Genomic DNA, 13,746 nt, shown 5'->3' on the forward strand with positions numbered 1-13,746 from the left:
GGGGGCTGCCATGGGGTTTGCTGTTTCTTCTGTGGTACTCACTAAAGGGGTTATAAAAGTCTTTTGCAGATCTCCAGCACAAACCGCTGCTTGTCGATCTCACTGTAGAAGAGGGTCAGAGGCTCAAGGTTATCTTTGGATCACACACTGGTTTCCATGTGATTGATGTAGATTCTGGGAACTCTTACGATATCTATATACCATCTCACGTGAGTATATGGGGAGCACTGCTCAGAGAGGGGAACATTTCCTCCCTAGAGCTACCTGTAAAACTCTGGGTTTATTTGCCTAATTTGACTTTGATTCATCAGTCAGCAGCTGCTGATCAGTGTTACTGCCAGGTGTCAATCTTTGGGTGTACGTGTTGTGATCTCTGTATAATTGCTGACCCTGCTCATCCTTGCTGTGTAAGACAGCTTTGGCAGTAGTGTAAACATGGCAGTTGATTCCCCTTCAGGCTTATCTCTAAAAGCCAGTGGAAAAGCTTTGTGGAATGGAATGCGGGTTTTGTGGTTAGTGTGGCTTGGGGTTTTGTTTTTCTACAGCTTTGCTCCCTTCCCCTTACCACTTCTTCCATTCAATGTAATTCTGACCTGTAGGGTGTTTATTTTAACTGCAGATTCAGGGCAATATTACTCCTCATGCCATTGTCATCCTGCCTAAAACAGACGGGATGGAGATGCTTGTGTGCTACGAGGATGAAGGTGTTTATGTGAACACCTACGGACGGATAACTAAAGATGTGGTGCTCCAGTGGGGAGAAATGCCTACTTCTGTGGGTAGGTCAACCCTTCCCCTTCACCTTCATAAAGTAGAAATGACATAAGGTGCAGAGTCAGGCGTGCTGCTTATTTGGGATTTTGTTTATCAAGGGAAATTTCTCTCAGCCAGGTAAGAGATGTAGTTGCCAAATGTCTGTAGTTTGGTTCTGGACAGTAAAAGCAAATGACTTTTTGAAGATACTAACTGTGCTTTATCCCAAGTATAAACTGTTACATTGGTGGGGTACTGTGTTGACTGGAGTTAGTGCCAGATGGGAGCTGGGAGAGCCTGGGTTGCTCAGCCCCATGGCCTGTGCGGGTGGGTCACTGTCCCAGCTCCTCACCTGCAGAAAGCAGAACTGATTTGTATTCTCCTTAAATGCAGGATTACTTCTGGATTAAAACTGCTATGTTAAGGCTATTCAGCAGAGCTCTGTAATTCACCTGCAAAGACTTTGAATTCCTACCCATGGTGTAGTATTGAGCTCAGCACACATGGTAACACCTACCAAACGTTTTGTTTCGACAGCCTACATTCATTCCAATCAAATAATGGGCTGGGGAGAGAAAGCTATTGAGATTCGGTCAGTGGAGACGGGACATTTGGACGGAGTATTTATGCACAAGAGAGCTCAAAGATTAAAGTTTCTATGTGAAAGAAATGATAAGGTAAGTCCACTGCAAAATTTGTATCCGTGCTTTAAGGTAAAACCGATCAGTTTTAGACAGTCTAGTTTGTCTTGGGGTTAATAAGTAATTAAGCTCAAGGTCTTGTTTAATAAACGGTGCCCATAAGTCCCATCCCAGTTAGTTTTCTTCAGTGGACGAAGATCTCAGCCTGTCAACAAATGCTCTTCTACTTCAGACTGATGTCCCCACGGACTTAGCTTGAATTCCTCTCAAATGTTGCATCTGACCATTAGCAGTTGAGGCCACCAAATAAGCTCTGCAATGTTGAGAAATGGTAGTGCTAAGGTTGTGTGACAGCCCTAATTTGAATGGAGGTATAGAAACATTATGATGCATTTTCAGTTCAAATGCAGTTTTGTCATCGTAGTGTTTTCTCTTTTCTTGTAGACAGCACTGATAAATGCTGTTCTGCAGGGGCAGCAGAGCCGTGTGTAAAGGCACTTGCATCATAAAATTGTATGGCTGCATGGATGACCCCTGCCTTGGGTGTTGCTGAGGTGTGAAGGTGCACAGGGAATGAGGGAAGGAGGATTGTCTGGAGGAAAAGGAAAGTTTTCATGGCAGGGATAGTTGAATACTGAGATCTGTTTTCAGCCCCGATGTCTGCTGTCAGTATTTCCTGTGGCACGGGGTTTCACCAACATAAATCAAGACCATGCAGTAGGGAATTGTTTTGTGAGGAGCACAGGCACAAAACACATGCAGACACTGATTGCTCTGTCGCCAGAGTAGGGTTTAATAACATGCGATAAATAGGATTGGAGGCTGCAATTGGTTTATTTAGTTGGCCTGCCTGTTCAATGATTTAAAATTAGGACCTGTGGAAGCGTTCCCTTAAATATTTGCACACGATGACTTATTTTTCAAGACTTCTGCTGTGGTCCAACAATGGTGGACACAGAAGAGCCTTCTTCATAGAGAGGCCCAGTACCTCTCTGTGCCTTGAATGTATTGAAGGAAAGTTTGGGTTTTCCCCAATTTAGCTTTCGGAAGTCGCTGAAATAATATAAAAAACTTCTGCAAAGAAAAGCATTTCAATCTGAGGCAGTTAAGCACTGTGTAACACAGTGTGTGTGTGAGTATTGACCCAAAAGGTTAACGTTTAGCAAGATATAAATCACTGAAAGCAGTCGTATTAACGTTGCACAATAAGTAATGCTGTGGCAGTAATGTGATAAACGTGGTATTTGTAGACTATTCCAAACCTTGCTCTCTGCAGTGGTGATAGCAATGGAGGCGTTGTTACACGCTCGCTTTGAAGTGGTTGGGATTTGAGCTGTGATGCGTGGGCTCACGGGGCTGGATCCTTCCTGGGCTGTGTTGCGCCCACTTTGAGCCACTTCCCCAGGCTGGGCTCTGTGCCTCCAGCAGCTCCAGCAGCCTTTCTGCCCAGATTGTTACACCCAGTGTAGCACCATGACTGCAGTCACCCAAAGAAATGAGCAGGCAATGAAGTTTAGGCAGAGGAAACTGCCCAGCCGTGGCTTCCCTCGTCCACGAGAGTTCAGATTATTTCTGATCATCATAAAAATCATCAGCATTCACTGAGTTTTTTCCCCCCGTTTCCAAACAGGTATTTTTCGCGTCGGTCAGATCCGGAGGAAGCAGCCAAGTATTTTTCATGACCCTCAACAGAAACTCCATGATGAACTGGTAACAGAAGAGCCCTTGGCACTTACCTTCGTGGCATTATTTCTAATTTAAAGGACATTAAACACGTGGACTAACACTGTAGAGGCAGATGCGGAGGGCCCTGAGGATCACCGCTCCCCACGCTCCCCTGCCGCCCTGGGGAGGGCTCGGCACGCACCCCGCGCGTGGCTTGGGATAGGGAAACCACCTCTGGAGGTCTCCCGATTACGCTGTGTTATAGTGGGTTATGAGGTTGTTTTCTTTCTTTCTTTCTTTCTTTCTTTCTTCTTTTTTTGTTTGGTTTTTTTTTTGTTCTTCCCAGTTTTTCTTTGTCCCCTACTTTGTAAGAACGGGGAAAGAAACCGTGTCAAAAAGTCTGTTTTTAATTCTGTCTGCCTGCTAGCATCAAATATATAGTATGTTGTAAAGTTACCAATTAAATCTGGTGAGAGACAGCACAATAAATGTACCTTTTATCTTTGTGATGAAGGCCATAACCGTATAGCTGGGTAATTTTAGAAATCTTTTGCCTTCACCAACATTTACATGTTGCTTTTGGCAGCAACGGCTTAACAGATTTTTAAAGAAGAGAAAAATAATAGGTTTTTTTCCCCTCTTTTGGGAAATGGATTTTAAATGGCTAAACTACTAGCCTTAGACTAATAAAAATCAGCTACCATTTTTGTCAAGTCTGTCCATCCATATTTCTATATGGATCTTCACATGATGCTGTGTCGTGACAGGGACAGCGGTGCCGTTTGATGCCGGCGGGAGAGGGCTGGGATGGAGGGGGGCTGGGGGGCCTCGGGCACCCATCCCATGGAGGGGCAGCCGGCGTGGGGACGGGCACAGAGCGAGCCGCCCGCTGTGCTGCTGATGGGCTTGTAAAGAGCTTAACAATATTTATGTGCGTGGTTCCTTCGGCCAAGGGTCTGAATCTATACTCGTTTTCTGCCCCCCCCCTCCCCCCGTGCTCCCTACGAATTACCCAACATACAGTGAAAGACGACATCTGTGCCGAAATGTGTGTGTGTTTAGTTCGGGTTGAATCGTGTCCTTATAAACTCTGCTCAGTTGATTTACGTTTCAGTGCGTATCTGGGGTTTTCTTTCTCAGTAGCTGCAAGCATGGCCGCTGTGGTATTGGGGTGTCGCATAACAAGGTCTGTGTTGCTGGTTTTAACCTACCTCGTTTCGTTTGGGTTGTTTTTTTTTTGTTTTGTTTTCGTTTTGTTCCGTTGTTTTGCTGTTGATCACAGCACTGTTACCTCCAGCGACATATAGAGAGCTTAACTGGCAATCTTGGTGTACTCAGTAACGATGGCTTTATTAAAAAATGATTAAATCAACAGGACTTGGTCAAACTCGAATCTTTATCCAGGGCGAAAGCGTTGCTCACCAGGGATGGGATGGGGTGGGATGGGATGCTCTGCCCACAGTGGTACCCACGTGGATGGGGCACTGCCCCCACCGCCCCTGTTGCCCCGCAGCACAGCACGGTGACAGCCCTCAAACCCAACCCATCACCGATTGCCACCCACTCTGTGTATTTCCACTACCTGAAACCAGAGCCTTCTATCAAATCATGTTGCAGGCGCATCACTCCTTCATTTCATTTTGTTCCCCCCTCAATGTGACTGGTTCGGAATGCGCAGCTTTAAATGATTTTTCTTCAGTTGTGGGGTGTTGGGGTGCGGCGATGAAATAAAAGAGAATTGTTGTGTATGAACACAAGGCAGTTTGTGAATGTATTTTTTAAAACCACGGCCACACGAACCGATCAGAAGAAACCAAGAGGAACACCTCAGTCCCTGCCCTCACCCCACTTCATTACTTAACCACCACCCATCACGCTGCCCCCCACCTTCCCCAGCCCAGGGCTCAAGACCAGCCCTAACCTGTGCCAGGCAGCACAGCCCCATCCAGACCCCATACAACCCCATGGAAAGACATCTGGGGTCACCGGGAGCCAAGTATGTGCTCCAGTTGCCCTGGGTGCAGCACAGCCTGGGGTGCTGCTGGAAACCAGCTGCCCTGCAAACACCCTCCTGCCCTTTTTTTGGGGTATGTAAATGGCCTTCCTTGCCATGCACACCCTGCTGGCATCCTGAAGGCTTTTCGTCACCCCAAGCAGGGATGTGGGAGGGGGCTCAGCCCGAGGTGCGGACACAGAGGCTGGGGCTGCATGAACACAGTGAACCTTTTACCTCAAGTTAAAGTTTTACCCTGAGCCCAGCACAGCAATGAGCAGCCTTCGCCTCTCTATTTTTCCCTCTATGGAAAGCATCCTCAGTGCCCATGCAAAGGCTCCTGACGGACAGCACCGTGACTCACCGTAACCCATTGGAAGGCAGCAGCACCTGTTGGCATGTGGGGTTCCAACCTGAGCCGTGCCGGGTTTCAGCACAGAGCCGAGCAGTACCAGTTCAGACCAGATCCGCAGCACTGTGCAAAGTCCAAGACATGCGGGACACAGCATCAGCAGTCACAGCAAGTGGAGCTGTGTGCTCACACCACCACGGGCTGCTCGGGGACAGTGGGGTAATGGTGGTGCTCGGGGTCATTTGGCTGCGCTGTGTCTCTGGGTCTGCATACAGCATTCCCTGAGCACCCGAATGCCCGCACGTGGTGGGCGCAGGCACTGCAGTGAGGGCTGAGCTACATGCATACAAACACCTGGATACATCTGCATCTGTGTACGTTTGCTGTTCACAAATATCTTTTAAAGCGGGTGCCAGGTGATGTATAAATAAAACGCGTACTCATTTCCTAGCGTCTTTGTTCCATGTGCTGGAAAGGTTTCTTCTTGCTAAAATTCAGCAGGTTTTGTGATACAGTCGATAAACCCTATACAGAAGCCAGCACAGGTGCTGAACTCCTGTGTGTGGCTGCATTCCCTGCTCCCCAGCATGGCACAGTGCCATAGGACAGCCCAAACTCAATGCGCCACTGCACTGCCCACGTCCCTTCGCTGCCTCAGAGTCCCCGTTCTTCTATTTGTCACCCCCAGAATGCATGGGTTGGCTCTGAGCTGAGGACTGCCAGGAGGACGGGTTTCTCATTAACTCCGGAGGTGATATAGTCCCATCTCCCGCTGCACGGACACTTCTGCTGCCCCTGGTGTCCCTTCTGCAGAGAGTGGGAGCAGCTCAGCACGCTGTCCGGAGGAGTGGGGATGGATGGGAAAAGCAAAATGCAGGCGGAGAAGGTAACTGCTGATGGTGGTGGGCAATGGGATTTGGGGGGAGAGCAGCACCCAGGGTTGGTGGCTGCTGCATGCCAATACTGCAACCAGCAAAAATACCCCTCTTAATGCACTGCTCTGTGATGTCTATGTACAGAGCCAGAGCAAAGGGGTCTGGGGGTTATTTTTTAAGATCTTTGTCACCTCAGAGGATAATTTCAACTGTGGCAGAGTGAAAAAAGCACTCTCACCAGCACTGCTGAAAGCCAGCAGCTTGGTCTGTCCTCCCAGCTGCACTGAGGGGTTCTGCTGGGACACTGCAGGGGCATGGCTCTGTCCCAGGGCTGCGTTCTTCCTGGCTGGGGCTGAGGCTGTGCTCTGCTTCTTCCCAGCACCTCACAGGAACGTTGGTCCTCTCCGTCTTCACCGCGGTGCTGGGCTTCTTCCAGTACGGCTACAGCCTGGGTGTCATCAACGCCCCGCAGAAGGTACGTGCCCAGCAGGGTCCTGGGGAGGCAAATCCCCACAGCAGAGCCCAGGGGTGGCTGTAGCTCTGAAGCTCTGAATGATGGCCTTTTCCTCTTTGCCCGCTGCAGGTGATAGAAGCGCACTATGGGCGCCTGCTGGGTGCCATCCCCATGGTGAGGCACGCCACCAACACCTCCAGGGACGATGCTTCCATCACTGTCACCATCCCAGGCATGGAGGCATGGGGCAGCTCTGAGGGAACGCTCCCACCCTCAGCTGGCTTTGAGGACCCCGCCGTGTCCCCTCACATCCTCACCATGTACTGGTCCCTCTCCGTCTCCATGTTTGCTGTTGGAGGCATGGTCTCCTCCTTCACCGTGGGCTGGATCGGCGACCGGATGGGGAGGTGAGCAGCTGCCTCTGGCTCCAGTTGAGCAAAAGGCAAACCCAAATGTCACTGCATGCCCGCTATGAGTCTCTGTTTTGTGCTCCAAAGAATTGAGGTTTTCAGCATAATTTTATTGGGCAGATCTCAGTGGGGTTTGAGGACTGGGAGGGACCAGATTCGTTTCCCCCAGTATTTACAGCTTTATGCAGAGCCCAGAGCTGGAATTTAGCACCTGCCCTCCTGCTCCCATGCGCTCTCCAGGCATGTGAGTCCCCGCTCTCCAACTCCTCTCCATGAATTTCAAATTCATAGAAGCATATAATCATTAAGCACATAATATAAGGATCTTCAAGTCCAAACCTAGTACACTGCATTAGCACAGCGTAAGCCATCCTGTCTGAATTTTCTCCAAAACCTTCTTCTTTCTTGCAGAAATACCACTTGTGCTGTTTTGTCTAATTCAGTTAAAAAAGCATCAGACCTCCAAAACAGTACTCCTAACATCCCAGAGGTCTGGGTCCTAAATTACAGATTGGGTGTTTTATTTCAGTGCTCAGCCCTCAACCAAGAAGCCACTGAGCAACCCTTGCAGATACTCCCATCCTTTTCATGCCAAAAAAGAGAAGGCATTTCAGCAGCGTTTGCCATCTGTTGTAAACCCTGGTTTCCCTGCACCCCACTGATATTTCTGCTGCCCTGCAGGGTGAAAGCCATGCTGGTGGTCAACGTCCTCTCCATTGCTGGCAACCTCCTCATGGGGCTGGCCAAGCTGGGGCCCTCACACATCCTCATCATCGCTGGGCGGGCGATCACGGGGCTGTACTGCGGTGAGTGCCGGCGGGGCGGGCGCAGGGACCAGGAGGGTTTCTCATTTTCTGCAGTATTTAGGGTTTTTTAGTTTATAAAGGGTTTCTCCCCCATGCCCACCCTTTCAATGTTCTACAGGGGTATTCGGGTCAGCTCCATCATTAAATCAATTATGCTAGAAGGGAGCTGGATCCTCCTCCTGGGCAGTGCCTCAGACTTCAGGCTCAGTCTTGGTGGTGACTGTCCCATGAGCATGCTGTTAATTGTGCTGTTTAACAGGTTTCCAAGAAACAGCCTATCTACACCCAGTCTACAGATAGTACAGCAGTGCTGTGGGTAGTGAGGAAAAGATAGCAGGCAGATAATATGGAATTACGTTGGAATTAGCTTAGAAATACAGTTTGTTATCACTGTTACTGGTGCGCTCTGATGGGTCAAGGAAAGCCTGAAGAAAGCTCTTTGCTCTGTGATAACTGCTCCCAGCAGAGCTCTGCTCCGTGCTGGGCTGTGCGCATGCATGTGCACCTGAACAGCCCTGCAAGGGATTGGGCTGGATGGGATGTGGGGTGTGGGACATGGGATGTGTGATACGAGATGTGGGATGTGGGCTGTGGGATGGAGGATGCAGGATGCTGCGTGCCGTATGTGAAACGACAGATGCAGGATGTTGGATGTGGGATTCGGTCTCCATCCTCCTTCTTAGTTTGGGGAGAGGTCTCCGCTGCTCACAGAGGGGTGATGCTCATGTGCTCTGTGCAGGGCTCTCCTCCGGCCTCGTGCCCATGTACGTGAGTGAGGTCTCTCCCACTGCCCTCCGAGGAGCACTGGGAACACTGCACCAGCTGGCCATTGTCACAGGCATCCTCATCAGCCAGGTATGAAGGGAAAGCTGCAGAACCAGAGAGAGCATGACAGATATCAGGGGATACATGGGGGAGCCTTAGAGAAATTTTTCACATTCCATTCCAAAGCTGAAGGAGAATTTGCCCGAATGGGATTAAAGTCCAGCCCTGAGTCAGAGGTGTGAAGCATCCCAAGGTCTTCTGCCCACCCATGTGAGATTTTGGTAGACGCCTGGTCAGAGTCAGACTGGATGCTGAGCATGAGATACTCACTGTCCAAGAATGGCTCTGTCAGAGAGGTAGGGAGCAGGGAGCACTGCGCACTGTGCTGGGTGTCCCCACCATGTGACAGACTGGCGCATCCATGAGTTCATCTCATGTGACAGGGCCAGAAGTCTGCATCTTCTTACTCTTTCCTGAAAAAAAAACAATTGGGGACAAACGTGGTAAGGCCCTGCTTGTTGTGCTGCAGTTACAGAAACGCTTTGCAAGTAGTGCAAAGAAAAATGCTGCCCACGCATCATTCGGAAACCTCTCCCTGCTTTCCAACATGCCTCCCTAATTCCAGGTCCTGGGTCTGGACTTTCTCCTTGGCAACGACGAGCTGTGGCCGCTGCTGCTCGGGCTGTCTGGGGTGGCTGCTCTGCTGCAGTTCTTCCTGCTGCTGCTGTGCCCCGAGAGCCCCCGCTATCTCTACATCAAGCTGGGGAAGGTGGAGGAGGCCAAAAAAAGTAAGAGACATTCTGGGTTCACCTGACTGCTCTTACACCACCCAGTGTTACCTATTGGTGTACCTCCGTTTTGGCCAGGGAAGGCTCCTTCGCTAATCTAATACTATAAAACAATTTTGAACTTTTCTCTTAAGGTTTGAAAAGGCTCAGAGGAAACTGTGACCCGATGAAAGAGATTGCTGAGATGGAGAAGGAAAAGCAAGAAGCTGCGAGTGAAAAGAGAGTGTCCATCGGGCAGCTGTTCAGCTCCTCCAAGTACCGGCAGGCTGTGATCGTGGCACTGATGGTTCAGATATCACAGCAGTTCTCAGGCATCAATGCGGTGAGGCTCCCAAAAATGTGAAAGAAACCCACACTGTCCTGCTGTACTTCACTTCCACAAGATAGGAACTGCCTTATTCTTTGAGAGAAGGGAGACATTGGAGTCATTTCAGTGTAATAATATCCAAAAAGCTCTTCAAACCTCAGTCCCATCACGGTATTTGTTTCCAACAGGCAGTGCTGGAAATCCAATTTTGGAGATTAAACATGGGTGGAGGAGAACTGTCAAAAGTGAAAATGTAATAGTTCGGGGGGGAATTTAAATAGGGTTTTTAACTCCCTCAGGTTCTTTCAAAAGGTTTGGCTTTAATTATTATAATAAATAATTTAAAAGTTGAAAGATTAATCACAATAACCTCAAGTGTCAGGCAAGCAGGATAAATCCTTCCTTCAAGAGAACAGATGGTTACAGCAGCCACGTTACCTAATCCTTCATCCTACTGCATTTTGATAGATCTTTTACTACTCTACAAACATTTTCGAGAGAGCCGGTGTCGGCCAACCAGTTTATGCAACCATTGGCGTTGGAGTGGTGAACACAGTCTTCACAGTTATCTCCGTAAGTAAATACGTCTGCCCTACATCCCCAAAATGAGAGAGCTGAGATTTGATTTTGAAACTCGACTTTATGCTGGAGCCGGGGCTGGGGGTCGTGGTTTTGCAGAGGTGCAAATACCTCCGGGGAGAATCCTGGGCATCCCCTCCTCTGGAAAATCCTTGCTGTCAGACAGCACTGCTCAGTGCCTTGTGAGTGAGAGCTGCATCATCTTGTGCAGGGAAGCTCAGGTAGATCAGCACTGAGCCCCAAACAAAGTGACACGTGAGACTGTGATTCCGTAGGTTCAATCTGCCGCAGGAGCAGACAGCTCATAAGCTTCTTCTTATCTTTGGTCTTTCAGATTTTCCTCTGCATGCACACAGTGCCTGCATGATCGATATCCAAAGGCTACTTCATAGCAATAAACAGAGCACTTTTCCTCCTCAGATCTATGCAATGCTCTGCAGCAATAAAAGGGTGGTTCCAGCTTCCCCAGCCTTCCCATCCTTGTCTATCTCTTGGGAGCATTAATTCAGTTCTAATCAGCAGACTTTTTTTTTTTAATGTGATTATTACTATAGGAAGAGCAGGAAATGCCAAGCATGACCACCTCCCTCATATCTTTGGAGCACATTAGGGAGTAAAGGACTTTTACCCACTAGGAAGCGGGACTAGGTGCAATGCAGAAATACAGATCTTAGCCCATCCTATGGAGGTAGGAGGCCTTGGGGTGAAATTTCTTTAGAGAAAGTCCATTGCAGATCCCGTGCAGAGGGAAAGCCATGAGTATTCATTGTGAAACCAGGCACAGAGGCTGTGCCACTGGAGGAGGTCTGCCTCCAGCTCAGATGGGCTCCTGCAATTCCACATCTACCCTGGGGACGTTTGCTCTCTTGGCCATCAACACTTAAAGAGTTACACACACCTGTCAATGAATGACAGCCCCTGACTAAAAGGCAGAATAACTGACAGACAGGCAGATCTTGGCAAGGAGAGAGGAGGCGGAGGCTCTGCAGCTCTGTGAGTCAGTAGGGTGACCTGTCTCCAGAACAGAGACCATCTCCTGGAAGTGTAAATCATTGGCCGTAATTTACAGGAAAAGGAGATGTCTGAGGTTGAGCGAATGGCCACAAGTGTCTGTTAAAGTGGAAGGGAAGAAAAGGCAGCTTCAGAGGCTGATGTAGGGTATCTCAAGGCAAGTCATGTTTGTTGCCATCTGAAGCTACCTCCATCTCCTTATTGGGTGAAGATGTTGGTACAGATACAGATGTCAAAAGCTGGGTGAGATGACCAGAGTCCAAGAAGTGCCGAAGGATCAAGTTGAGCGTTGTGGCTGTCAGCTAAGCCAGGACTTAGCTGACAGGGCGAAACTTCTGACTCCAGCTGCCACACAGGCAAGGTACAGCGGTCTCTCGACCACGTGAGCTAAAAGAGCAGGAGTGAGGTGCGGTGGTGGTAACGAGCTGTTTGCTTCTAACAGACCTGATTGACCCTCCTCAGAGCAGCACCGCTAGGGACTGACCATACATGCATTTCTGCAGGTCTTCCTGGTGGAGAAGGCAGGCAGGCGCTCACTGTTCCTGGCTGGTCTGATGGGCATGTTGATCAGCGCTGTGGCCATGACAGTTGGACTTGCGCTCCTGGTAAGGCTCCATCTCCATTTTTTCTCTGTAATTTGCGAACGAGAAGAGAAAGCATTCCTGAAGATGAAAGCTCTGCATGTTCATCTTCATCTCATAGAGGTTTGGAAAATACTTGTCCTCAGGAGGGACAAAATAGCAATAGCTGAAGCTGTTCTTTGTCATGTAGCACCCGGGGACATTGCGCCCTTTGTGTCCTGCATGTGCAGCCCCTACTTGTCTGAATAAAGAGTGATTTCTGAAAAAGAAACTTAATTAATTAGCAATAATCAACGAGAAGCGTGTTGGAACCATAACACCAAGTGCATCCTCTTGCAGAGCCAGTTCTCCTGGATGAGTTACGTCAGCATGATCGCCATCTTCCTCTTCGTTATCTTCTTTGAAGTGGGGCCTGGGCCCATCCCCTGGTTCATTGTAGCTGAGCTGTTCAGCCAAGGCCCGCGCCCCGCCGCCATCGCCGTTGCCGGCTTCTGCAACTGGGCCTGCAACTTCATCGTGGGGATGTGCTTCCAGTACATCGCGGTAAGAAACCTCCCTAAAGCAGCACCAATGAGGCGGGTGAGGTCCCCAGGGCAGAATAGAGGGATGTGCACACGTCCCCCGGATCTCTGAGGCTATGCAGGCAGGGTGACGATAAGCCATGCTGTGGTCTGATGGCTGTGCCGTGCTCTCATTGCCCTGCTGCAGGATCTGTGCGGACCGTATGTGTTCGTCGTCTTCGCCGTCCTCCTTCTGGTCTTCTTCCTGTTTGCGTACCTCAAAGTACCCGAGACGAAGGGGAAATCATTTGAGGAGATCGCAGCTGCGTTCCGCCGCAAGAAGCAACCGGCCAAATCCGTGACGGAGCTGGAAGACCTGCGTGGCGGCGAGGAGGCGTAGGCATGGCCACATGCACAGGAAGGAGGGATGCAGAAGGAAACGTTAGGCCAAAGTCTCATTTCACAAACACCTTGCAGGCGCCAGCACAGGAGGACACATCAACTGCGGGACTTCACAGCGCTGCCTGCACCATCCAGCCACAGGTGCCAAGCTGGCATTTTGCTCTGAAACTGCTGGCAGAGCTGAGCTGCAGGAAGAGCCAAGGAAAGAATGGGAGGAATACCGTACATGTGTGCCTCTGTGTCCCACTGCATTGTGGCAGGATGATCTTACCAGCTGGCAAAGCATTACATGAAACAGGGTCATCACTCAGCTGGAACGAAGGAAAAAGGGGTTGCGTGATGCTGAAGCCTCATGCCTTCACCTCTTCTTCTCATGCTTGCTGCCTCCTCCTGCTGAGTGACCTGAAGCCTTGAGAAAACACCTGCTAGTGCAGCTGTGTTAGCAGCACACCGCACAGATCACAGATCCACAAAATGGTTTGGGTTGGAAGGGACCATAACATCCATCCAGTCCCATAGGCACGGATACCTCCCACTAGATCAGGTTCAAAGCCCCATCCAACCTGGCCTTAAATGCCTTCAGAGATGGAGCATCCACAGCTTCTTCGGGTACCTGTGCCAGGGCCTTATCACCAGGTGGAGTCTCACAGGAGCAGAGAGGAATTCACCTCCCTTGCCCTGCCAGTCATACTTCTTTTGATGCAGCCCAGTGTACAGTTGACTTTCTGAGCTAGAAGTGCACACTGACAGCTCATAGGCATCCTTTTTTCATCCACTCAAGTGTTTTTCTTCAGGGCTGCCCTCCGTTCAGTCATTACCCAGCCTGTATTCATGCTTGGGATTGCCCTGAGCCAGGTAGAGGAC

At 49.6% G+C, this 13,746-nt stretch overlaps 2 protein-coding genes across 9 annotated transcripts in view; both read left to right on the forward strand.

Moving 5' to 3' along the window:
• The window catches only part of TNIK (TRAF2 and NCK interacting kinase), a gene marked incomplete at both ends in the record, with an annotated part of 137,259 nt that extends 134,151 nt beyond the window's left edge, over positions 1-3,108 (forward strand). For all 8 annotated transcript variants that reach the window (XM_079539879.1, XM_079539880.1, XM_079539883.1 and 5 more), the window contains 4 exons: positions 60-209; positions 620-779; positions 1,291-1,430; positions 3,025-3,108. In XM_079539879.1, the coding sequence (XP_079396005.1) occupies positions 60-209; positions 620-779; positions 1,291-1,430; positions 3,025-3,108 (534 nt within the window). The remainder of the gene's footprint in view (positions 1-59; positions 210-619; positions 780-1,290; positions 1,431-3,024) is intronic.
• Positions 3,109-6,257: 3,149 nt separating this feature from the next.
• On the forward strand, positions 6,258-12,880 carry SLC2A2 (solute carrier family 2 member 2; the record flags this gene model as incomplete). The annotated part of the gene is made up of 11 exons (XM_079539568.1): positions 6,258-6,290; positions 6,659-6,754; positions 6,863-7,140; positions 7,825-7,949; positions 8,689-8,804; positions 9,340-9,502; positions 9,637-9,824; positions 10,278-10,382; positions 11,903-12,004; positions 12,320-12,523; positions 12,689-12,880. The coding sequence occupies 11 exons, from the start codon at positions 6,258-6,260 to the stop codon at positions 12,878-12,880; spliced, it is 1,602 nt and encodes a 533-aa protein (XP_079395694.1).
• Positions 12,881-13,746: the final 866 nt, after the last annotated feature.

The sequence above is a fragment of the Tetrao urogallus genome (assembly GCF_951394365.1).
Source record: "Tetrao urogallus genome assembly, chromosome: 9".
Taxonomy (NCBI): domain Eukaryota; kingdom Metazoa; phylum Chordata; class Aves; order Galliformes; family Phasianidae; genus Tetrao; species Tetrao urogallus.